Source organism: Stigmatopora nigra, chromosome 6, assembly GCF_051989575.1.
Source record: "Stigmatopora nigra isolate UIUO_SnigA chromosome 6, RoL_Snig_1.1, whole genome shotgun sequence".
Classification (NCBI taxonomy): domain Eukaryota; kingdom Metazoa; phylum Chordata; class Actinopteri; order Syngnathiformes; family Syngnathidae; genus Stigmatopora; species Stigmatopora nigra.
In genome coordinates, this window is record NC_135513.1 from 13,598,897 (window position 1) to 13,622,285 (window position 23,389).

At 37.4% G+C, this 23,389-nt stretch overlaps 2 protein-coding genes and 1 long non-coding RNA gene across 5 annotated transcripts in view; 1 reads left to right on the forward strand and 2 right to left on the reverse strand.

Annotated features, from left to right (window-relative positions):
- Positions 1 to 378: 378 nt before the first annotated feature.
- Positions 379 to 11,882, forward strand: LOC144197859 (calmodulin-regulated spectrin-associated protein 3-like). The gene is made up of 19 exons (XM_077718537.1): positions 379 to 675; positions 1,540 to 1,796; positions 1,859 to 1,999; positions 2,069 to 2,155; positions 2,232 to 2,267; positions 3,282 to 3,329; positions 4,709 to 4,847; positions 4,924 to 5,063; positions 5,610 to 5,703; positions 5,763 to 5,814; positions 5,912 to 5,973; positions 6,974 to 7,004; positions 7,152 to 9,426; positions 9,505 to 9,620; positions 9,684 to 9,970; positions 10,045 to 10,132; positions 10,519 to 10,625; positions 11,015 to 11,133; positions 11,201 to 11,882. Exons 1-19 carry the CDS (start codon positions 540 to 542, stop codon positions 11,546 to 11,548), a joined length of 4,563 nt encoding a protein of 1,520 aa, XP_077574663.1. The 5' UTR covers positions 379 to 539; the 3' UTR covers positions 11,549 to 11,882.
- On the reverse strand, positions 1,873 to 6,873 carry LOC144197860 (uncharacterized). 2 transcript variants are annotated; one of them, XR_013326606.1, is made up of 4 exons: positions 6,596 to 6,873; positions 5,847 to 5,961; positions 3,572 to 3,667; positions 1,873 to 2,343 (listed from the first exon to the last, which is right to left on the reverse strand). It is a non-coding gene; the product is annotated as an uncharacterized LOC144197860 (long non-coding RNA). The 2 variants fall into 2 exon arrangements; XR_013326607.1 differs by lacking the exon at positions 3,572 to 3,667 and having other exon boundaries at positions 6,596 to 6,872.
- Positions 11,883 to 12,030: 148 nt separating the features above from the next.
- soul5l (heme-binding protein soul5, like) overlaps positions 12,031 to 23,389 on the reverse strand; it is a 74,492-nt gene continuing 63,133 nt past the window's right edge. The window contains exons 2-8 of one of the 2 annotated variants that reach the window (XM_077718535.1): positions 14,878 to 14,908; positions 14,019 to 14,078; positions 13,856 to 13,937; positions 13,493 to 13,613; positions 13,270 to 13,409; positions 13,036 to 13,199; positions 12,031 to 12,805 (exon numbers count right to left, since the gene is read on the reverse strand). In XM_077718535.1, the coding sequence (XP_077574661.1) occupies positions 12,427 to 12,805; positions 13,036 to 13,199; positions 13,270 to 13,409; positions 13,493 to 13,613; positions 13,856 to 13,937; positions 14,019 to 14,078; positions 14,878 to 14,879 (948 nt within the window). In that variant the 5' untranslated portion in view covers positions 14,880 to 14,908 and the 3' untranslated portion in view covers positions 12,031 to 12,426. Of the gene's footprint in view, positions 12,806 to 13,035; positions 13,200 to 13,269; positions 13,410 to 13,492; positions 13,614 to 13,855; positions 13,938 to 14,018; positions 14,079 to 14,877; positions 15,012 to 23,389 lie in introns of those variants that run through there. The other variant, XM_077718534.1, reaches the window with a different exon arrangement.

Sequence of the window (23,389 nt, forward strand, 5' to 3'; positions counted from 1 at the left end):
CCTTTATGTTTACATGTTCTCCCCAGGCTTGTGTAGATTTTCTCCAGGTACTCCTATTAGCTCCCACACCTCCAAAACATACATGCTAAGCTAATGTATCCTTCCAATAGCCCCGGGCTACAATTGATTGTCCTTTGTCTCCATGTGCTCTGCGATTGGCTGCCCATCTTTACAGTACCCCCCGCCCCTACCTGGTGTCCATAGTCAGCTAGGATAGGCTATAGCACCCCTCGTGACCAATGACAAAGAAGTTCACTTCAATAAGCAGTTCAGAAAATGAATGAATAAGATTGTTCTTCCTCCACACTCCATTGTTTCGTGCCTATATCATCTTGCGATGGACAGGGGGCGCTATTTCCCAAACTGTATTGATGATGATCCTTGTTTCCTTTAGCAGACCCTCCCTCTTTTTTCCCCTCCATCTCAATTCATCTGGTCCTGCCTGCCTCCCACCCTTTTTCTCCTCCTCCTCCTTCTTTTTCTCCTCCTCCTTGTTCCTATAGCTGGTGGTCTTCCGCGCGCCCCTCAGCGCGGTGGCTATGGTGGACTCCGGGCCCGGCGACGCCTCGACGGCGGCGGCGGTGGAGATCCCCCCGCTGGAGCGCTGCGACTTCCAGCGGGCTAAAATCCGCGCTAGCCTGCGTTGGCTGCTCTGCAAGGCTTACGGGGGTGCAGGTGAGAACATGCCTAGCCAAAGGGTGGGGGGGTCTTCCTGGGTGGGGCGCCTATTCACTCACTCGCTAACTGGCTTTATCCTTCCTACTCTTTGACTGAAATTGACATCTGTTCTTTTGGATGCTGAAATGGATAAAATGTCTCTAAGAGAGATAAATTATAAAAGATGATGGTGAGGGGGAGGGGGCACTTGCTCAGGTGGTCTTGCAGGCATTGGATGCTGCTGCGACAAAAGTGGAAGTGGGGAAAGCCGTACCGATATTGGCCGGGGTGGGGATGGGGGTGTTACGACAAAAGAAGCGCTGAACAATAACAACGTAAAAAAAAATTGCAGCGTTGCATTTGCTTGCTAGGGCGGCTGACGTCATCGACCGGTGGCTAATCGATGCGGCAGTCGCATTTCGATTGGACCGGGATGTGAGTTGGGGGTGGGTGGGGGTGATGAAGTTGATTTTTACAGAGGCAGGATTGCTTGGTTGGAGTCTTCCCTCCCGACAGCCCGAGGAATGTGGGTCAGTGTTGCGCGATTTGTGAGCAACGGAACTGAAAAATGCCACTCAAAAGGCAACGAAAAACTGCGTTGGAGGCGTGGCACTTGGGTTTCCCTTCATTCATTTTCTGTACCGCTTACAATTGTCATAAGGGGTGCTGGAGCCTATCTCAGCCAACTAAGGTGGCCAATTGCAGTACACAAGGATACAAACAACCAAATCCTTCCTAGCTAAGAACAATTTAGCATACAGTTAGCCTAGCTAGCATGTTTTTGGAATGTAGGAAGAAACTAGAGTACCCAATGAAAACCCACACAAGCTTGCGGGGTTAAATACTGTCAAAAAATTTGAATTTTTCCTACCTTTTTTGCAGAAAACGTGCCAGCCGAGTTGCGAGAACCCCTCAGCAAGGACCAGCATGATCTCAAACCAGCGGTGGTCCGGCTTTTGGTCTCGGCGGAAATCTACTGCCGAGCCACGGGCGCACTCCTGCGAGCCCGTGGGGCACCCGCCACGGCGCCCTCCGATGGCTGCTCCCTGTTGCAGTTCTTGACCAAGAAAGGCGTGGCTCCACAGGTCCAGGATGTGGACGTCAGGGAAGACGACTTGGCCCACGTCCCTGTTGACATGGTAAGACGTAAGTTAAAAGCGGGTTAACGGGTGAGTTCACGACCCCCTATTGTTGGGCGCAGAAAGCCCACCTAGCCGTGATAGACTCCCTGATGTCGCTGGCCGCTGGGGAGATCGTGGACCGTGTGGAAATGGCCGCCGAGGCCGGGCAGATGGGTGCGGGGGCGCCGTGGGAGAACGCGCTGCTCTTCTGGGTCAACAGGGTGAGTGGCGGAGGCCAAGACGCCGTTTGGCGAGAACCGCCATGTCTTAACGCCGTCTTGGATCGACAGTTGAACCAGAAGTTGAGGGAATGCACGGAGGGAGAAGAGTCGCCGCCACGGGCGCCGAGTGCGGAGACGCAGCCCAGCCAAGAAACGGTATGGAGTTTGATCCAAAATGGATGTGCATATACGGCTCGCAATCCTTACCGTGTCCCTTTCTTGGGTTTTGCAGGGTCCACCCACGCGTTGGTACTGGAAGTTGGTCCCCGTAAGTACACATTCTGTCCTCCATTATGTCTTGACGTCAAATTGACGTGTGCGTGCAACTGCCGTGGCTGTGCCTGCTGGAAATGCCACATAATGTTATAGTATACCAATTACATATTTATGTTTATGTTTGTGTGTTAAAATTGTCGACCATCAAAAAGGGGTGCAACACTAACCATTTCAATGCTAAATGCTAATTAAATATGAAATAAACTGAATTGCTAAGTTACTCATTGACTATTTTAAATTGCAAAATTAACTAACAAACGTTAATTATAATATGAACTGTTATTCCAAATAAATGAGCAAAAATTATTTTTCTTCCCTTGCTAACTAGATACTACTAAAACTCACCAACTAGAGTCGAGTTACTCGTTTGTTGCTAACTAACCAACTAACGTCAATTGAAAATGTTACTTGCAGAACTAAGTCTTAAAAAATGGATAAACTAGGTTACGTTAAAAAGTCGATAATGTTGAATAAAATTGAAGTAATGTATGATATTTTTTTTCCTTCTCACTAATGCTAACTTTAAAAACTGATTAAAAAGATAATGTTACATTACAGAAATCAATAATGCTGTAAAATCGTACTAACAAATAATTTCCTCCTCACTATCTAGCTAACTAACTAACACTAACTGGAATTACTTCCTTGTTGCTCCCTAACTACTTACCTAACTAGCTAGCTAACTAAATTGGTCCAAAATCAATGAATTGAGAAGGGAATCTGGATTAGATATTTCTATGTATGCACTTAATTGGTAAATCTTTAAATACCATTGTACTTGTATAGTAGCAAACAATTAATCAGTTTGGATTGGACTTTTTGAAAAGGGTGTGTCGACTATTAACCCTTGGGAGGAGGGTGGTGAAGCCCCCATCCATCTGTGTGTGCTCCCCCAATCTCCCCCCCGTCCCTTCCGTGTGTGTCAGCGTGACAATGTTTTTTCTGGGGTTCCCTTTTTTAGTCATTTTTACGCTTGTGTCCCTCTTTCTGCCCCAACCCCGTCCAGCATGCTATCGCTTTTTGTTTGAAGGAATCGGGGAACAAACCTGCAGTGGTAACGTATAACAGCTCCATCGCGCTTGTGGTTAACGACCCCCCCCCCCCCCCCCCCCAAACCTCGCTACCCCCGCACCACCTCCTTCCCCAGCGGCGCACCCCTTCAAAAACTGACCATCTCATTTTTTTGTGTAAATCAAAGCGCGTGTGCATGCAAAACACATTTTTTTTTAGATTTTTTTAGCTATTTTTTTTGGCTTCCTCACGTTTGGCGACATTTTTTTATTTTATTTAATTTACCTGCTTTGTGCTCTGAAGCTTGAATCTTTATTTGGCGTCTGCTTTTTTTGCGTTGATGGAGTGGCACTCCCATTTTGGTCACATCATTCCAAATACCTGCACAAAAAAGACATGTATTTTAATGATATAAACTAAGATTTTTTTTTTTTTTTATTCAGCGAAGTGCATAAAAAAATAAGTATTTTTTTTACTGTATTTAACATTTGACACAAGGTTAAGAAATAAGTCAGGGATTATTGTGAAATTCATATTGATATTTAAATGGTATTCAATTCAATTGGCTGCTGTCCAATCTATTTTGAATGGGAGATAAGCTAATGATGGCTACCAGACCTTCCAGGCAAAATAGATTAGACATCTAGTGCATGATTTTATTTCTTAAAGGTGCAGGGCTAGCATGTTTTTGCCATGGTATGGTCATTAAATGTGACTAAATGTATGATAGTATTGTGCAGGTGTACCTAATGAAGTGGCCATGGAGTAGAGTACATTGTGGCTTTACAGCTTGCTTTGGTTTTTACTCCCTATTTGTTTTTTTGTTTTGTTTTTTTGGGAACCCCCTGATGCCTGAATTTACATAAAAATAGCTAATCAGTAAACAACTTTATTTAAAAACAGTATAATGAAAAAAACAGCTAAAATAAGAAAACCCCAAAACACAAAAATCACTAAAAAATAATAGTATTAGCCTAGTTTAATTAGTTAAATGCAATAAGAAAACATATTTTTTTACATAACAATTTTGAACATTAAACTCATCCTGATGATACTTTCCCCCAATTTTCTTCAGTTTAAGTAATTGTTCAAAAAACTTCTTTCTTAATATTTTTCAACCCTTTCCTGATTTTTTTTAAACATTTTTTTTCTATGTCACTTTTTTAATTAAATGAAGAATAATTTTACGTACTTATAACTCAATGCCCTTTAATAACATTTTCTTTTTTTTCAAACAATTTCCTGATTTTTTTGGACATTTGTTTTTTTTTAGCATTTTTTTTAAATGAAGACTATTTGTATATACTTATGCCATAAATGTATATGTAATAAAAAAAATTAAATCCAGGCATCACATGGTTCATTAAAAAATGAGGTTTTTTTTGCGTTTTTGCAATGATAGTTTGTCTTATACTCCATCAGATCCGCTACAGGAAAGACAAAGTACAGTCCAAACTGACCCCCACCTTCCCTCTGGTGACCGCCATCAAAGACCTCTCTAATGGTTGCGCCCTAGCCGCCGTGATGCACTTCTACTGCCCCTCCATTTTGGCTCTGGAGGGTACGCTCACCCGCCACATCAACTATTGATAACTGCCTCCCAAAACGTTAATAATTGACGTCTTTTTCCCCAGCAGATGTTTGTCTGAAGGACACCATGTCCGTGGCGGATAGTCTTTACAATTTGCAGCTGATTCAAGAGTTTTGCCAGAGTCATTTGCAGAGTTGTTGCTTTCTACCACTAGAGGACCTTCTATACGCACCCCCACTTTTACACGTAAGTATTTTTTTTGCATATTTTCGCTTGTCGAATATGGGTCAACTAATTTTCTGCGAATTATGATGAAAAGGGGAAAATCAAACAAAAAAATGAGGTTATTGTCGTATATGAATTTCTTAATTGGAATTTTCTTGACTTTTATGCTGTTTTGCAAAGTCTCACAGGTTTAAATATGTACTACAAAATGTACTATCTCTATTTTTGTAGTATACGTCTGGCTTATTTACATTTATATAAGAAATAATACAATTGAGATTTTTTTGTTGAATTTTATATTGACATTTTCTCTTTATTTTTCAAAGTTTGATTCTCTAATGTAAATCTAAATATTTACGACTATATATATATTTTTTTTTAATAATATACCTCATGATTTTATTATTGTTTGTAGTACTTAACTCTCTCATTGACCGTTATAGACATAAAATCTATTCCAATTGTAAAGACTGACTATGTTTTACTGTTGTTGTCAATGGCAGCAAAAGAGTACAAAAAATGTATAAATTCATTTTAAAAGTACAATATTTTTTTTCTGTAAACAAGGTAAACATCATGAGCTTTGTAGCAGAATTGCTAGAATGGTTCGAGATAAAGAAGCCGGATTTCGTCAAGCCGGTAGAAGCCATTGACCTCACAGGTGAGTTACATCCAACTTTTGGGTTTATAATCTCTGATCATCCCTTTTCTATCTTTTAGACATCTCAGGTTTAGTTTTCTGTACCAGTCCAGTCAGTGGGAACAGTAACAGGTAGAAAATATCTTGTTTTAGAGCACAATTACCTCATTTTTGGGATGATTGTTGGGATGTAATGATTTTTGATGATCTTTATCTTGTGTTGTTCCAGTGGTTCTCCTTTGTTTGTCTTCAAACAACCTTTTGTGAACGTCGCCTCGCCTGTAACGCAAGGTAACACACACAAAAACATTTATAAATATACTAGTTGGATTCTAGAGTATTCAATAGCGATACAAAAAAAATACTGACTGTAAAAACTTACAGCCTTATTTGGGCTTTATTTCCATCATTTTCCATTACAACTAATACAGGCAATATAACAACATAACCTAATATTTCTCCAAAATTTCCCATATTTCACATTACATGTTAATAAGTGCATTAAACACCTAAATGAACTATTTACATTTTTATACTGCTTTTAACCTATCATCTGTCAACATTGAAATCCCGATTGCTTTATTCAAAGAGAAGTAATTATATACAGCATATGATAGCACATTATCTTAGCTAGCAGCACTTTTTGCATTCATAATTAATAAAGTACGTACTTTCAGTAAGTAGTAAATTAACCCGTTTGCTAGCTAGCTCGCCTAGCGCTAGCATCATGCTAACGGCGAATTAGTTAATTACATACGAAATGATATTAGAACGACAGTATAACCCCTACAATATTGAGAATACTTCTATAACCGTGGTTAGTGCTTGAGAATTGCCCAAAAGTACATAGTTTAGCGAAATAACATTTACAAACAATTTAGCATTGACGTTCTACATCTACATCCTTGCTTACCATGACTATTAACTCGCCGATCTCAGCTCTTCCTGTAAGGATAAACGTGCATTTATTTGTCAAGTAAGTCGTTGAACATCGATATTATTAGATATGAATTAGAATTGTATTATATTTCGTAAGGGAAGCGTGCTCTGCTCACAGGTGCACTCATAATGTGACCATAGAAGGCAAGGTGTCATACACAATGTCACCACCAGAGGGTGTTGTATCGTCCCGAATCAATCGACCTAAATCTAGCAATTTCAAAACAAACCCTTAGTGCTTTAAATTGAATTATTTGCTTAAAAGTGACAGCAAAAAAAGACCCAAAATATTATATAAAGTCTTACCTCAACTGTGGACACTCACAAGTACTTTCTGATCCTTTTTTTCTAGAAAACAAAAGCTGGACAAAGAAACAAATCAGGTAATAACATCATGTTGTGTGTGTTTTGAATAATGAATGTGCTTCTTAATGTGTTCATACTTTGCCTTAATTTTCCTAACCGTTTTACTTTGGCTTCTGTGGTCTCACTGCTCCTCATCTTCACTTTCCATCCACCCTTTCCCGCAGTCGTCCTCTGTCCGCAGTGACTTTCAGCATCCCATTTGGTCTGGACAGTGATGTTGATGTTGTCATGGGCAACCCAATAGATTCTGTCTTTCGCTCTGTCAGCACTGACAGCCTAGGCGCCGTCATCCCCGTCTCCTCCCCACCCCATGTCCCGTACACCCACCCCGAGGACCTCAGCCACCTAGTCAGTGCCTCGGCGCCACCCCGGCGCTCTTCCTGGGGACCTTTTACGCACACGGCACCCCCGGGAGCGCTACCCGCCGTGGAGGAGGCGGTGCAAATGACTCCTGTTGGCAAGGAACGCAAAAAGGAAAGTTTGGCGGCGAGAGCAGAACCCAGATTGTGTCCCGAAGGAGCCCCGGCTGGGTTTTTCCTTCATTCTCCATTTGAGGACAATCCTCAGCTTAGTAGCTCCGCCCCCTGCCGCTCGGGGGTCATTTATCGGCCCGTGGGCGGAGGGGCGAGTGGCGGAGGAGGAGGAGAGAGGACGGAGAGGATGGAGAGGTCGTCAAGGGCGACGGATACGTCACGTGACGACGACTCGGTCCTACGAGACGGTAGCGTCGACTCGTCAGAAGCGTCCGACGACGCCCCTAGAAACGCCCCCGGCAACATGCGACCCACTAAGAGTCATCGAGGACACGACAGCCCCGGCAACAGTCCACGCCTGACCAGCTTCGCGGAAAGACGGGAAATCAGAAGACGGAATCCCGTAGCTTCTGGGGAGGACTTTGCCACGACTCCAGGGACTCCGGGGACGCCCTGTACCCCGGCGGGGACCCCCTGCGTCAAAAGTCTGGAGCCGGGTTCGGAAGTCTGGGAGTTGGGAGCTCGTCTGGAGGAGAAACGGAAAAGCATGGAGGCGCAAAAGAGACGAATTGAGGCCATCTTTGCCAGACATCGACAGCGGTTAGGCAAAACAGCGTTGCTTAAAATGAAGCGAGAGCGAGGAGAAGGAGGGGGAGACGCCACGGGGGAGGATGAGGAGGAAGACCAACTCACTCTGGAAGAGCGTCTCAGTCAAATGGAGGCGCAACTGAAAAAGGAAGAAGAAGCAGAAAAGGAGGAGGACAAGGACAAAGACAAAGCTTCACAACCGAAGCCACCTCGACTGGAGAAGCAGGTCACATTTTCCCTGGACGGCAAGAAAGGACAAGACAAGGACAAAGGAGGTGACGTCATGGTGGAGTATAACGAAATAGTCCAGAAACTGAGTCAAGCCTTGCAGTCCTTACAGAAGGACATGCACAAGTTAACAGAACAACAACAACAACTTCTAGGCAACCAACGACCCAGAAGCTCCCAAAAAGTCCCTCCAAAATTCAAATCCAAGGGCAAATCAAAGTCCAATCCCCAGACTCCTCCCACCACCCCTGCTAAGACGCCTCCAAGAACCCCAACCAAGAATCCCAGCACTAGCAAAGCCTGGATGATCCCAACACCTCCCAAAACCTCCATTTTGTCGCCATCCCGACGAACACACTTGTCCTCCGCGTCAACCTCCCCCAAGACAATTGTCTCCTCCTCTTGCCCCGCCCCTCGCACCAAGATCCACATCTCACCTGCTGCCCGAAGTCCTAAACACCAACCCCGGACGCAACCTCACCCCCGACCCTCCGAACTGAAATTCCCCCCTCTCAACCGAGTCCTGACCCCAACCCACACGGTGGACACCCTCCCCCACTTACGACGGGTCTCACCCAGCAAATGTCAAGTCCAGACTTCGTCCTCTTTTCGCATCGGTGGTCCCGAAAGTCCCCGGGAAGTCCCTCGACCAATGGTCCAGACTGAAGACAGCACTTCCGAGACTGGGTCCAGCGAGACGCCAACGCAATTCAGCCTGGAACTCGAACAAGACGACTTAGAAGCCCCCCCACTGCCCACGCCACCTCCCCCAAGAGTCCCCAGCGGCAGTAGCTCCGGCGCCCCCTCCGAATGCTCTTTTGAAAGCGAGACAATGTCCATTTCGGCGGCTTACAGCGCCACAGGAGTTCCAGAAAGGCCTTGTGGTCCCATTGAGGAGCAAATCCCTTCCCTTGGAGGTTCTGAAGGAGTTCCCGATGAGAATCAGGACTTTTCTTCAGACTCTATGAGTGAGTCGTTGGCGAGAGTCGGTTCTGACATTACTGAACAGGCGGACTCAACCCTGGAGGGCGAGAATCTTTCAGACCAGCAGACGGAATCCAGTGAAGGACCGGCTAAGTCAGACATAGTGGAACCAATGGAAGAACGCAATGAGCTGGAAACCAGAGGAGGGATTGGATTCTTCTTCACGGTAAGTCCTCACTAAAGTGTCTCCTGTCTTTGGCTTTCCAGGATCTGAGTTTATCAGAAACTGTACGTTTTTTTGCAGGATTTCGTGGACAACGAAGTGGAGATGGCCCAACGAAAAGCTTTACTTTTGGAGAGACAGCAAAAACGAGCTGAGGACCTCAAGAAGAAACGACAAGAACAAGAACGTGAAAAAAGGTCAGGACTTATCAGATCATCAACATCGTAACTTTATTTAAACGCTAAAACCTCTTTCCCTAGATTGGAATCTTCACAAGACAACACTTCCTCTCCGTCCAACTCACCTCGTGTGGGATACACCTCCTCATCTCCGACGCCTCCGGCCACTCCAGTCCGCCGTGGCGACTTCACCAGATTTGAATACGCCCGCCGGCAACAGCTTCGGGTTTTTGACGACCTGGACAAGGTCTTACGACGAAAATCTCCCAACCAGAGTCGATCGCCAGTACGCAAAACCCGAGCCCGGCCTCGAAGCGTCACTAGAGAAGAAACCAAACTCTCCATGAGTCCTGCCAAGAAAGCTACAGGTCAAAAAACAACAACAATATCAGTACAATAACCCCATAGAGTTCCTCAACTCACTACTTTTGTCTTTTCGCAGCCCCGAAAATGACCAAGTCTCATTCTTCGCTCAACCTAGCCGCCACAGAAGTTCCCGAAACCAAAGACGGGGAGAAGAAAATCCAAAGGTAACCTTTTTTGACAGAGAGAAAGCCATAAAAAAATCATATTTTCAATTGTTATTCATTGAGAGCCATACTCAGAATTTACTAAAAGTAAAAATACATAAAAACGTGTGCATTTTTTAGTCATTTCACTGCCTTTAAAATAGAAAAAGTCTCAGAATTATGTTGACAAAATTGTTAGCCTGATGCTAATCAATGGGATGCATGCTAGCATGCAAAAAGATTGAATTAAAAACTGGAAGGTTAAATAAAGCGACTCAAGACATAGTGTCCAGAATTGAGCTCAGTTTAGCGCAGAGCCTTAAGCACCCATCAAATGAGCCACATGTGGCTCCCGAGCCATAGGTTCTCTACCCGTCCTAACCCCTCTTGATATTTGCCTCCTCCAGCCGATCATCTTCACCCGCCGGTTGCGTGACACCAATCCGACTTGCCAGGCAGAACGGAGACTGCGAAACCAGTTCTACTGGAACCTCACCAGTACCAGAATACACAGGTACATGAATCCTTTGTGATATACAGTGTTCCCTCGCTTACTGTGGTTAATGGGGACCGAGACCACCCGCGATAAGTGAAATTCCGCGAAGTAGGGATTCCCCTTCAAAAATGCTTAATTTGAATTTAATTCAAAAAAAATTTTTTTTTAATTTTTTTGGTTCATTTTTTTTTTACCCCGCTGTATACAGTACACCATATAGAATACGGGTAGAGAGCGTGAAATTCATGTTATAACAAAAAAAACCTGTAAAATATGTTGTTTCAATGTAATATTTGTATTATTTTTTCCCCCAAAAAATCTGTGATAACTGAACCGCGAAGTAGCGAGGGAACACTGTACTTCCCAACTCTCATCTTTTTCTGACAACCATGAATTTATCCCAACAGGTCCAAAACTCTTCAAAGAACCCAGTTTCAAATCCAACAAGTTCATCATCCACAACGCTCTTTCTCGTTGCTGTTTAGCCGGGAAAGTCAACGAATCTCAGAAGAACAAAATCGTAGAGGTACAATCACTTACTTTGTAGTCAGTCCACCAAAAACCTGACAGTCTTCTTCTTACCCCGATTCCAGGAACTGGAAAAGAGCCCAGCCAAACACTTCCTCATCCTCTTCCGGGACGCCAGTTGCCAGTTCCGTGGCGTCTACACGGCCAATCCAGAATCCACGGAACTGATCCGCCTAACCGGTGTAGGCCCTAAAACCATAAACTCATCCCAGGTGGAGTCCATGTACAAGTACAGCTCAGACCGGAAGCAGTTTAGCGCCATCCCATCCAAGACTTTGGGCATGAGTGTGGATGCCTTCACCATTCCCGGAAACCTGTGGTACGGTGGGTCAACGGGGGCGGCGGCAACGACGACGGCGGGGGGCGGAGTTAGTAGAAGGGCGAGTGTGGTCAAGAAAGGACTTACCAAATGACTTGATGGCTCATTTGACCCTAAAAATGACTGAACAAACTCAATTCCATAGGTAAGACTTCAGTAAAACCCACTTTTTGTGTAAAAATGGACTTAAAAATACAGGTTTAAATCCCATTTTGCTCTTTGCCAGACAGAAGATTTTTCTCAAGTTTAGATTCACTGCTGTGGCGGCTAGTGGTTTACATTTTTTTAATTATGTTAAAAAAAATAATGGATTGAGCAGATAGAAAGATGTAATGATACCATGCCCCTCTTTTAAAAAATATTTGAGTTCATTTTAATGGAAAATTAACAATTTTTGGTTGAAAATAAATGAACTCCTCTAAAACCTAGCTTCTCAAAGGCCCATTTTTGTCCAATATCATGTCAATTTATTAATTTTTTAAAGCTATGCAAGACTTCCTAATACACGAAATTATTCTAAAAATGGAGGACGAGTTGTTGAAGCAACGTTATATTCTTATTTCATGGTCACAAGAGAATGGTTTCTCATTTAATATTCCTTATTTATGAAGATAATTCATCAAGAACGACAATTCTTACATGTGTTGATGATGACTACCAATGTGAATAGTGACAACCAACCTTCTTCTTCTCCCTTAATTTAGCTTTGGAAGCGCCTACATGCGTTAAGCTAACAAGCTAATAACATGAGCTAAGTGCATAGCATCCGATGGAAGCGCTAAAGTTTTGATAATATTGTTTTTTCCCAACCAATTGGACATCTAACAAATAATAACAAATTTGAAAAATGTCCAAAAAGGTTGAGAAAGACTAAATTCTGAAGTCGGATTCCTTCATTTTTAGCATGAAAGCGATATTTACCATTATTTTACCATGCGTGTTGTAGAAGCTAGCAAAGTGGCTTGTAGCAACTTAGACGCCATCTTGGGAAGCTGAAATGGGATCTGTGCTGTTTCCTCGAGGCTCTGGCGAGGTGGCGTTGGGGGGCGTGGCTGCCGGGACTTCAGTGGAGGCGGAGCTTGGGGTAAAGGAAGTGACGGGGGTTGTGGTGGAGGCCGGAGTTGTGGTGGGGGCCGAGGTCGTGGCGGAGATTGGGGTTGTGGCGGAGGCTGGGGTTGTGATGGCGGTCGTTTCTGAAACGTTGGAGGTTGTCTGGTCGGTGGGTACGTCTGTGGGGGGATTGGTCGCCCTGGCGAGGTGGGCAGGGGTGGGTTCTTGAGGGTCGGAACACACTGGCGCCCCCTCGGCGATGTACCACACTTCATTGTGTCTGTTGAGTAGCTTTAGCGGGCTAGGTAAACACACACAAAGAAGCCTTTCAAGGACACTAGTTGGCTGCTCTAGATGTCCAATTGTTTTTACTTGAGGAAGGTTGGCAGTTTGAAGTCCAGTATTTACGAAGGTAAGTGTATGGGAGCATTTGTTTTGTAAATTGGAACAATCACTTTTTGATAATGTTGTAACTTGAATTTTTGTTTGTAAGTAGAGGCTCCACTGCATATTATGGAGTGAAATACGCACCTGTCATAGCCGACTCCGTAGTGATAAGTACGATTATACGCTGCTCGCACCCGTTCCAGCTCTTTCGTCAACAGGTGTGCGTGAAGCCTTGACGTGACCGACAGCATCCAACCGCCGTAGCCACGTACGTAGACGTCCATCTCGGGCATTTCGGTGAAATACAACTACGGCGAAATGTAGTTATGGTAAGTAATGATGTCGTTGCTGCCATTTTGATTAACGTGCTACTTCTACCTTGTCATTTGTGGGTGCGGGCGCCTTCTCCTGATAGGCTCGCGGAAGTGGGAAGTTGAGTGTGTAGACAGCCGGCTCCCACATTTTGGTTTCTTCGGGGATTTTGACCAGGACGGGAGCGGTCATTTCCATTTGGACGCCTGCGACCAGTACGTGTATTTGGCGTCAGCTGAATGTGAGTTGGTATATTTTTTTTTTTTTGCGTTTTTGTTGTTGTTTTTACCTGCTTCGTTTGCGCCGGTGATGTATTGAAAAAGTCTTCGGAAGGCCATGGCGGCGCCCACGCCCATGAAGTAGGCTTCGGCGTCCGTGGATACCCAGCGGGTGGGGCTATAGTGGCGTACCTAGAAAATGAGCGATATTGACCCACTTTTTCATGCAAAATCTAAGGTTATTTTTTTTTAAAGTCAGGAATTTTTTTTTTGTAATTTTTTTGGTCTAGGTGAAATTTTATATATATATATATATATATATATATATATATATATATATATATATATATATATATATATATATATATATATTTATTACTGTAACATAGATGATTAAAATCAGACATTCAGACTACATAGTTATAAGGACTTACTTCATATTCATCAGTTTTGCAGAGCAGTTGAAATTCAAGACACTCCTTTGACTCAGTGCAAAAGCTGCCATTGGTGCTTGGCCTGTAAGCATTATAGTTCATTTTTAATTATTATTTATAAGTATTATAAGCGTTATTATGACTTTGAATTTTCTTCACTTACCCAACACTCCCTTCGGCACCCCCCGCAAGGGCCAGCACGGCCAATACTGGTAGGAAAATCCTTCAAAAATAAAAGCAAATGCGCATTCAACTCTACTTGACTTTAACTTTGACTTCAATTTTTTTATGGATTATTACAGATTTATGTCCTATTTTTCCCAGGTTGTTTTATTCAATAAAATGGTTTATTTTGCATAATTTTTAGGCCTATACAATTGATATATTGTTCATTTTTGATCATTTCCTTTGAATTTAAGCACATTTGTGGGTCATTTTTTGTTGATTTAGGTTCAATTCCAGATCCTGCCAATTTTGGCTCATTTCCCGTTGATTCAACTTCAATCCCAGGTGAGTCATTTTTGATTTTTAAGTGATTTTCAAGGATATTCTAATCCCTTTTCAGCTTTTCTGGGTCACTTCCTTCAACATTGCGAGTTATGATTAAGAAATTCTGACTACTGGACAAAGCTTAAAATCAAATTTCTAATTTTAAATAAGCCAATTTGCTAGTTTTGAGTTACGAGTGCAGTGTCATTAACTCATAAGTCAAGTCTGGCCATGGCGCATCGCCACTGCGGCGACTCTCGCCTTGCAGCAGACAATTCAAGGTCAAGCACGTACGAACGCTGACTTTGTATGAAATAGAAAAATAGAGTGACGTTATCTCAGCATTTATTATTAATTTTTTTAAAGGGGCGGCAGCTAATGATTACGGGACGTGTGCGGTTCAGTGGTGACGCAGCAAGGGAAAATAAGCTGACACGAGACGAACACGTGTGGTGTTTTTTTAGTGATTTATGGATGTCATTGTAGTTTAAGTGTAGTGTCTGAATGGATGGAGATTAGAGGAGGTCACTTACATGTTTTCCGGCGTGTTTGTCCTTCCCGCAGAGAAGAAGAAGAAATATGGTGGTGATGCGGTGGAGGTAGCGTGCTGCACACGGACTGACGCATCGGCAAACTTAATCAGCCTGCAAACGGGGAGGGAGGGGCGGGGGGGGGACGGTCTAGGGGTGGGGGGGGGAGGCGTGACTAGGCAGGGCTATCTAGGCGGGACCCCCTTCCCATGCGATGATTTTTTTGTTTGAAAATGTGTGGTAAGACGACATAGTATAGTAAGGCTTTTTCCCCTAAAAAACGACATAGTATAGTAAGGCTTTTATTCGCCAAAAACTACATAGTATAGTAAGGCCAAAAACGACATAGTATAGTAAGGCCTTTTCTCTTCAAAAAAGACATAGTATAGTAAGGCCTTTTTCTCTTCAAAAACGACATAGTATAGTAAGGCCTTTTTCTCTTCAAAAACGACATAGTATAGTCAGGCATTTTTCTTTAAAAAACGACATAGTATAGTAAGGCATTTTCTCTTCAAAAACGACATAGTATAGTAAGGCCTTTTTCTCTTCAAAAACGACATAGTATAGTAAGGCATTTTTCTTTAAAAAACGACATAGTATAGTAAAGCTTTTTTCTTTAAAAAACGACATAGTATAGTAAGGCTTTTTTCTTTAAAGAAACTACATAGTATAGTAAGGCTTTTTTCTTTAAAAAAACGACATAGTATAGTAAGGCTTTTTTCTTTAAAAAAACGACATAGTATAGTAAGGCTTTTTTCTTTTAAAAAACGACATAGTATAGTAAGGCTTTTTTCTTTTAAAAACGACATAGTATAGTAAGGCTTTTTTCTTTAAAAAAACGACATACTATAGTAAGGCTTTTTTCTTTAAAAAAACGACATAGTATAGGAAGGCTTTTTTCTGTAAAAAACGACATAGTATAGTAAGGCTTTTTTTCTTTAAAAAACGACATAGTATAGTAAGGCGTTTTTCTTTAAAAAAACGATATAGTATAGTAGGGCTTTTTTCTTTAAAAAAAACGACATAGTATAGTAAGGCTTTTTTCTGTAAAAAACGACATAGTATAGTAAGCCTTTTTTCTTTAAAAAACGACATAGTATAGTAAGGCTTTTTTCTTTAAAAACGACATAGTATATTAAGGCTTTTTTCTTTAAGAAAAAGACATAGTATAGTAAGGCTTTTTTCTTTAAAAAACGACATAGTATAGTAAGGCTTTTTTCTTTAAAAAACGACATAGTATAGTAAGGCTTTTTTTCTTTAAAAAACGACATAGTATAGTAAGGCTTTTTTCTTTAAAAAAACGACATAGTATAGTAAGGCTTTTTTCTTTAAAAAAACGACGTAGTATAGTAAGGCTTTTTCTTTAAAAAAACGACATAGTATAGTAAGGCTTTTTTCTGTAAAAAACGACATAGTATAGTAAGGCTTTTTTCTTTAAAAAACGACATAGTATAGTAAGGCTTTTTTCTTTAAAAAACGACATAGTATAATAAGGCTTTTTTCTTTAAAAAAACGACATAGTATAGTAAGGCTTTTTTCTTTAAAAAACGACATAGTATAGTAAGGCTTTTTTCTTTTAAAAAAACGACATAGTATAGTAAGGCTTTTTTCTTTAAAAAACGACATAGTATAGTAAGGCTTTTTTCTTTAAAAAACGACATAGTATAATAAGGCTTTTTTCTTAAAAAAAACGACAAAGTATAGTAAGGCTTTTTTCTTTAAAAAACGACATAGTATAGTAAGGCTTTTTTCTTTAAAAAAAAACGACATAGTATAGTAAGGCTTTTTTCTTTAAAAAACGACATAGTATAGTAAGGCTTTTTTCTTTAAAAAAACGACATAGTATAGTAAGGCTTTTTTCTTTAAAAAAACGACATAGTATAGTAAGGCTTTTTTCTTAAAAAAAACGACATAGTATAGTAAGGCCTTTTTCTTTAAAAAAACGACATAGTATAGTAAGGCTTTTTCTTTAAAAAACGACATAGTATAGTAAGGCTTTTTTCTTTAAAAAAACGACATAGTATAGTAAGGCTTTTTTCTTTAAAAAAACGACATAGTATAGTATGGCTTTTTTCTTTAAAAAAACGACATAGTATAGTAAGGCTTTTTTCTTTAAAAAAACGACATAGTATAGTAAGGCTTTTTTCTTAAAAAAAACGACATAGTATAGTAAGGCCTTTTTCTTTAAAAAAACGACATAGTATAGTAAGGCTTTTTCTTTAAAAAACGACATAGTATAGTAAGGCTTTTTTCTTTAAAAAAACGACATAGTATAGTAAGGCTTTTTTCTTTAAAAAAACGACATAGTAAAGTATGGCTTTTTTCTTTAAAAAAACGACATAGTATAGTAAGGCTTTTTTCTTTAAAAAAACGACATACTATAGTAAGGCTTTTTTCTTTAAAAAAACGACATAGTATAGTAAGGCTTTTTTCTGTAAAAAACGACATAGTATAGTAAGGCTTTTTTCTTTAAAAAAACGACATAGTATAGTAAGGCTTTTTTCTTTAAAAAACGACATAGTATAGTAAGGCTTTTTCTTTAAAAAACGACATAGTATAGTAAGGCTTTTTTTCCTTAAAAAAACGACATAGTATAGTAAGGCTTTTTCTGTAAAAAACGACATAGTATAGTAAGGCTTTTTTCTTTAAAAAACGACATAGTATAGTAAGGCTTTTTTCTTCAAAAAACGACAAAGTATAGTAAGGCTTTTTTCTTTAAAAAAACGACATAGTATAGTAAGGCTTTTTTCTTTAAAAAAACGACAAGGTATAGTAAGGCTATTTTCTTTAAAAAAACGACATACTATAGTAAGGCTTTTTTCTTTAAAAAAACGACATACTATAGAAAGGCTTTTTTCTTTAAAAAACGACATAGTATAGTAAGGCTTTTTTCTTTAAAAAACGACATAGTATAGTAAGGCTTTTTCTTTAAAAAAACGACATAGTATAGTAAGCCTTTTTTTCTTTAAAAAAACGACATAGTATAGTAAGGCTTTTTTCTTTAAAAAAACGACATAGTATAGTAAGGCTTTTTTCTTTAAAAAACGACATAGTAAAGTAAGGCTTTTTTCTTTAAAAAACGACATAGTAAAGTAAGGCTTTTTTCTTTAAAAAACGACATAGTATAGTAAGCCTTTTTTTCTTTAAAAAAACGACATAGTATAGTAAGGCTTTTTTCTTTAAAAAACGACATAGTATAGTAAGGCTTTTTCTTTAAAAAAACGACATAGTATAGTAAGGCTTTTTTCTTTAAAAAAACGACATAGTATAGTAAGGCTTTTTTCTTTAAAAAAACGACATAGTATAGTAAGGCTTTTTTCTTTAAAAAACGACATAGTATAGTAAGGCTTTTTTCTTTAAAAAACGACATAGTATAGTAAGGCTTTTTTCTTTAAAAAAACGACATAGTATAGTAAGGCTTTTTTCTGTAAAAAACGACATAGTATAGTAAGCCTTTTTTCTTTTAAAAAACGACATAGTATAGTAAGGCTTTTTTCTGTAAAAACGACATAGTATAGTAAGGCTTTTTTCTTTAAAAAACGACATAGTATAGTAAGGCTTTTTCTGTAAAAAACGACATAGTATAGTAAGGCTTTTTTCTTTAAAAAATGACATAGTATAGTAAGGCTTTTTTCTTCAAAAAACGACAAAGTATAGTAAGGCTTTTTTCTTTAAAAAAACGACATAGTATAGTAAGGCTTTTTTCTTTAAAAAAACGACAAGGTATAGTAAGGCTTTTTTCTTTAAAAAAACGACATAGTATAGTAAGGCTTTTTTCTTTAAAAAAACGACATACTATAGTAAGGCTTTTTTCTTTAAAAAACGACATAGTATAGTAAGGCTTTTTTCTGTAAAAAACGACATAGTATAGTAAGGCTTTTTTCTTTAAAAAATGACATAGTATAGTAAGGCTTTTTTCTTTAAAAAAACGACATAGTATAGTAAGGCTTTTTTCTTTAAAAAACGACATAGTAAAGTAAGGCTTTTTTCTTTAAAAAACGACATAGTAAAGTAAGGCTTTTTTCTTTAAAAAACGACATAGTAAAGTAAGGCTTTTTTCTTTAAAAAACGACATAGTATAGTAAGCCTTTTTTTCTTTAAAAAAACGACATAGTATAGTAAGGCTTTTTTCTTTAAAAAACGACATAGTATAGTAAGGCTTTTTCTTTAAAAAAACGACATAGTATAGTAAGGCTTTTTTCTTTAAAAAAACGACATAGTATAGTAAGGCTTTTTTCTTTAAAAAAAACGACATAGTATAGTAAGGCTTTTTTCTTTAAAAAACGACATAGTATAGTAAGGCTTTTTTCTTTAAAAAAAACGACATAGTATAGTAAGGCTTTTTTCTTTAAAAAAACGACATAGTATAGTAAGGCTTTTTTCTTTAAAAAAAACGACATACTATAGTAAGGCTTTTTTCTGTAAAAAACGACATAGTATAGTAAGGCTTTTTTTCTTTAAAAAACGACATAGTATAGTAAGGCTTTTTTCTTTAAAAAACGACATAGTATAGTAAGGCTTTTTTCTTTAAAAAAACGACATACTATAGTAAGGCTTTTTTCTTTAAAAAAACGACATAGTATAGTAAGGCTTTTTTCTTTAAAAAAACGACATAGTATAGTAAGGCTTTTTTCCTTAAAAAACGACATAGTATAGTAAGGCTTTTTTTCTTTAAAAAAAACGACATAGTATAGTAAGGCTTTTTTCTTTAAAAAACGACATAGTATAGTAAGGCTTTTTTCTTTAAAAAAACGACATAGTATAGTAAGGCTTTTTTCTGTAAAAAACGACATAGTATAGTAAGCCTTTTTTCTTTTAAAAAACGACATAGTATAGTAAGGCTTTTTTCTGTAAAAAACGACAGTATAGTAAGGCTTTTTTCTTTAAAAAACGACAAAGTATAGTAAGGCTTTTTTCTTTAAAAAACGACATAGTATAGTAAGGCTTTCTTCTTTAAAAAAACGACATAGTATAGTAAGGCTTTTTTCTTTAAAAAAAACGACATAGTATAGTAAGGCTTTTTTCTTTAAAAAAACGACATAGTATAGTAAGGCTTTTTTCTGTAAAAAACGACATAGTATAGTAAGGCTTTTTTCTTTAAAAAACGACATAGTATAGTAAGGCTTTTTTCTTTAAAAAACGACATAGTATAATAAGGCTTTTTTCTTAAAAAAAACGACAAAGTATAGTAAGGCTTTTTTCTTTAAAAAACGACATAGTATAGTAAGGCTTTTTTCTTTAAAAAAAAACGACATAGTATAGTAAGGCTTTTTTCTTTAAAAAACGACATAGTATAGTAAGGCTTTTTTCTTTAAAAAAACGACATAGTATAGTAAGGCTTTTTTCTTTAAAAAAACGACATAGTATAGTAAGGCTTTTTTCTTAAAAAAAACGACATAGTATAGTAAGGCCTTTTTCTTTAAAAAAACGACATAGTATAGTAAGGCTTTTTCTTTAAAAAACGACATAGTATAGTAAGGCTTTTTTCTTTAAAAAAACGACATAGTATAGTAAGGCTTTTTTCTTTAAAAAAACGACATAGTATAGTATGGCTTTTTTCTTTAAAAAAACGACATAGTATAGTAAGGCTTTTTTCTTTAAAAAAACGACATACTATAGTAAGGCTTTTTTCTTTAAAAAAACGACATAGTATAGTGAGGCTTTTTTCTGTAAAAAACGACATAGTATAGTAAGGCTTTTTTCTTTAAAAAAACGACATAGTATAGTAAGGCTTTTTTCTTTAAAAAACGACATAGTATAGTAAGGCTTTTTCTTTAAAAAACGACATAGTATAGTAAGGCTTTTTCTTTAAAAAACGACATAGTATAGTAAGGCTTTTTTTCCTTAAAAAAACGACATAGTATAGTAAGGCTTTTTTCTTTAAAAAACGACATAGTATAGTAAGGCTTTTTTCTTCAAAAAACGACAAAGTATAGTAAGGCTTTTTTCTTTAAAAAAACGACATAGTATAGTAAGGCTTTTTTCTTTAAAAAAACGACAAGGTATAGTAAGGCTTTTTTCTTTAAAAAAACGACATACTATAGTAAGGCTTTTTTCTTTAAAAAAACGACATACTATAGTAAGGCTTTTTTCTTTAAAAAACGACATAGTATAGTAAGGCTTTTTTCTTTAAAAAACGACATAGTATAGTAAGGCTTTTTCTTTAAAAAAACGACATAGTATAGTAAGGCTTTTTTCTTTAAAAAAACGACATAGTATAGTAAGGCTTTTTTCTTTAAAAAACGACATAGTAAAGTAAGGCTTTTTTCTTTAAAAAACGACATAGTAAAGTAAGGCTTTTTTCTTTAAAAAACGACATAGTATAGTAAGCCTTTTTTTCTTTAAAAAAACGACATAGTATAGTAAGGCTTTTTTCTTTAAAAAACGACATAGTATAGTAAGGCTTTTTCTTTAAAAAAACGACATAGTATAGTAAGGCTTTTTTCTTTAAAAAAACGACATAGTATAGTAAGGCTTTTTTCTTTAAAAAATGACATAGTATAGTAAGGCTTTTTTCTTCAAAAAACGACAAAGTATAGTAAGGCTTTTTTCTTTAAAAAAACGACATAGTATAGTAAGGCTTTTTTCTTTAAAAAAACGACAAGGTATAGTAAGGCTTTTTTCTTTAAAAAAACGACATAGTATAGTAAGGCTTTTTTCTTTTAAAAAACGACATACTATAGTAAGGCTTTTTTCTTTAAAAAACGACATAGTATAGTAAGGCTTTTTTCTGTAAAAAACGACATAGTATAGTAAGGCTTTTTTAAAAAAAAAAACGACACAGTATAGTAAGGCTTTTTTAAAAAAAAAAAACGACATAGTATAGTAAGGCTTTTTTCTTTAAAAAACGACATAGTATAGTAAGGCTTTTTTCTTTAAAAAACGACATAGTATAGTAAGGCTTTTTTCTTTAAAAAACGACATAGTATAGTAAGGCTTTTTTCTTTAAAAAACGACATAGTATAGTAAGGCTTTTTTCTTTAAAAAAACGACATAGTATAGTAAGGCTTTTTTCTTTAAAAAAACGACATAGTATAGTAAGGCTTTTTTCTTTAAAAAACGACATAGTATAGTAAGGCTTTTTTCTTTAAAAAATGACATAGTATAGTAAGGCTTTTTTCTTTAAAAAAACGACATAGTATAGTAAGGCTTTTTTCTTTAAAAAACGACATAGTATAGTAAGGCTTTTTTCTTTAAAAAAACGACATAGTATAGTAAGGCTTTTTTCTTTAAAAAACGACATAGTATAGTAAGGCTTTTTTCTTTAAAAAACGACATAGTATAGTAAGGCTTTTTTCTTTAAAAAAACGACATAGTATAGTAAGGCTTTTTTCTTTAAAAAAACGACATAGTATAGTAAGGCTTTTTTCTTTAAAAAACGACATAGTATAGTAAGGCTTTTTTCTTTAAAAAATGACATAGTATAGTAAGGCTTTTTTCTTTAAAAAAACGACATAGTATAGTTAGGCTTTTTTCTTTAAAAAACGACATAGTATAGTTAGGCTTTTTTCTTTAAAAAACGACATAGTATAGTAAGGCTTTTTTCTTTAAAAAAACGACATAGTATAGTAAGGCTTTTTTCTTTAAAAAACGACATAGTATAGTAAGGCTTTTTTCTTTAAAAAACGACATAGTATAGTAAGGCTTTTTTCTTTAAAAAAACAACATAGTATAGTAAGGCTTTTTTCTTTAAAAAAACGACATACTATAGTAAGGCTTTTTTCTTTAAAAAAACGACATAGTATAGTAAGGCTTTTTTCTTTAAAAAAACGACATAGTATAGTAAGGCTTTTTTCCTTAAAAAACGACATAGTATAGTAAGGCTTTTTTCTTTAAAAAAACGACATAGTATAGTAAGGCTTTTTTCTTTAAAAAAACGACATACTATAGTAAGGCTTTTTTCTTTAAAAAACGACATAGTATAGTAAGGCTTTTTTCTGTAAAAAACGACATAGTATAGTAAGGCTTTTTTTCTTTAAAAAACGACATAGTATAGTAAGGCTTTTTTTCTGTAAAAAACGACATAGTATAGTAAGGCTTTTTTTCTTTAAAAAACGACATTGTATAGTAAGGCTTTTTTCTTAAAAAAAATGACATACTATAGTAAGGCTTTTTTCTTTAAAAAAACGACATAGTATAGTAAGGCTTTTTTCTTTAAAAAAACGACATAGTATAGTAAGGCTTTTTTCCTTAAAAAACGACATAGTATAGTAAGGCTTTTTTTCTTTAAAAAAACGACATAGTATAGTAAGGCTTTTTTCTTTAAAAAACGACATAGTATAGTAAGGCTTTTTTCTTTAAAAAAACGACATAGTATAGTAAGGCTTTTTTCTTTAAAAAAACGACATGGTATAGTAAGCCTTTTTTCTTTAAAAAAACGACATGGTATAGTAAGCCTTTTTTCTTTTAAAAAACGACATAGTATAGTAAGGCTTTTTTCTGTAAAAAACGACATAGTATAGTAAGGCTTTTTTCTTTAAAAAACGACATAGTATAGTAAGGATTTTTTCTTTAA

Coding starts and splice junctions, on each gene's coding strand:
- LOC144197859 (XM_077718537.1), top strand. CDS start 540: ATGGTGGACTCCGGGCCCGGCGACGCCTCGACGGCGGCGGCGGTGGAG. Junction 2,268..3,281: donor GGTACTGGAAGTTGGTCCCC/GTAAGTACACAT, acceptor AACCCCGTCCAG/CATGCTATCGCTTTTTGTTT. Junction 9,427..9,504: donor GGATTGGATTCTTCTTCACG/GTAAGTCCTCAC, acceptor GTTTTTTTGCAG/GATTTCGTGGACAACGAAGT.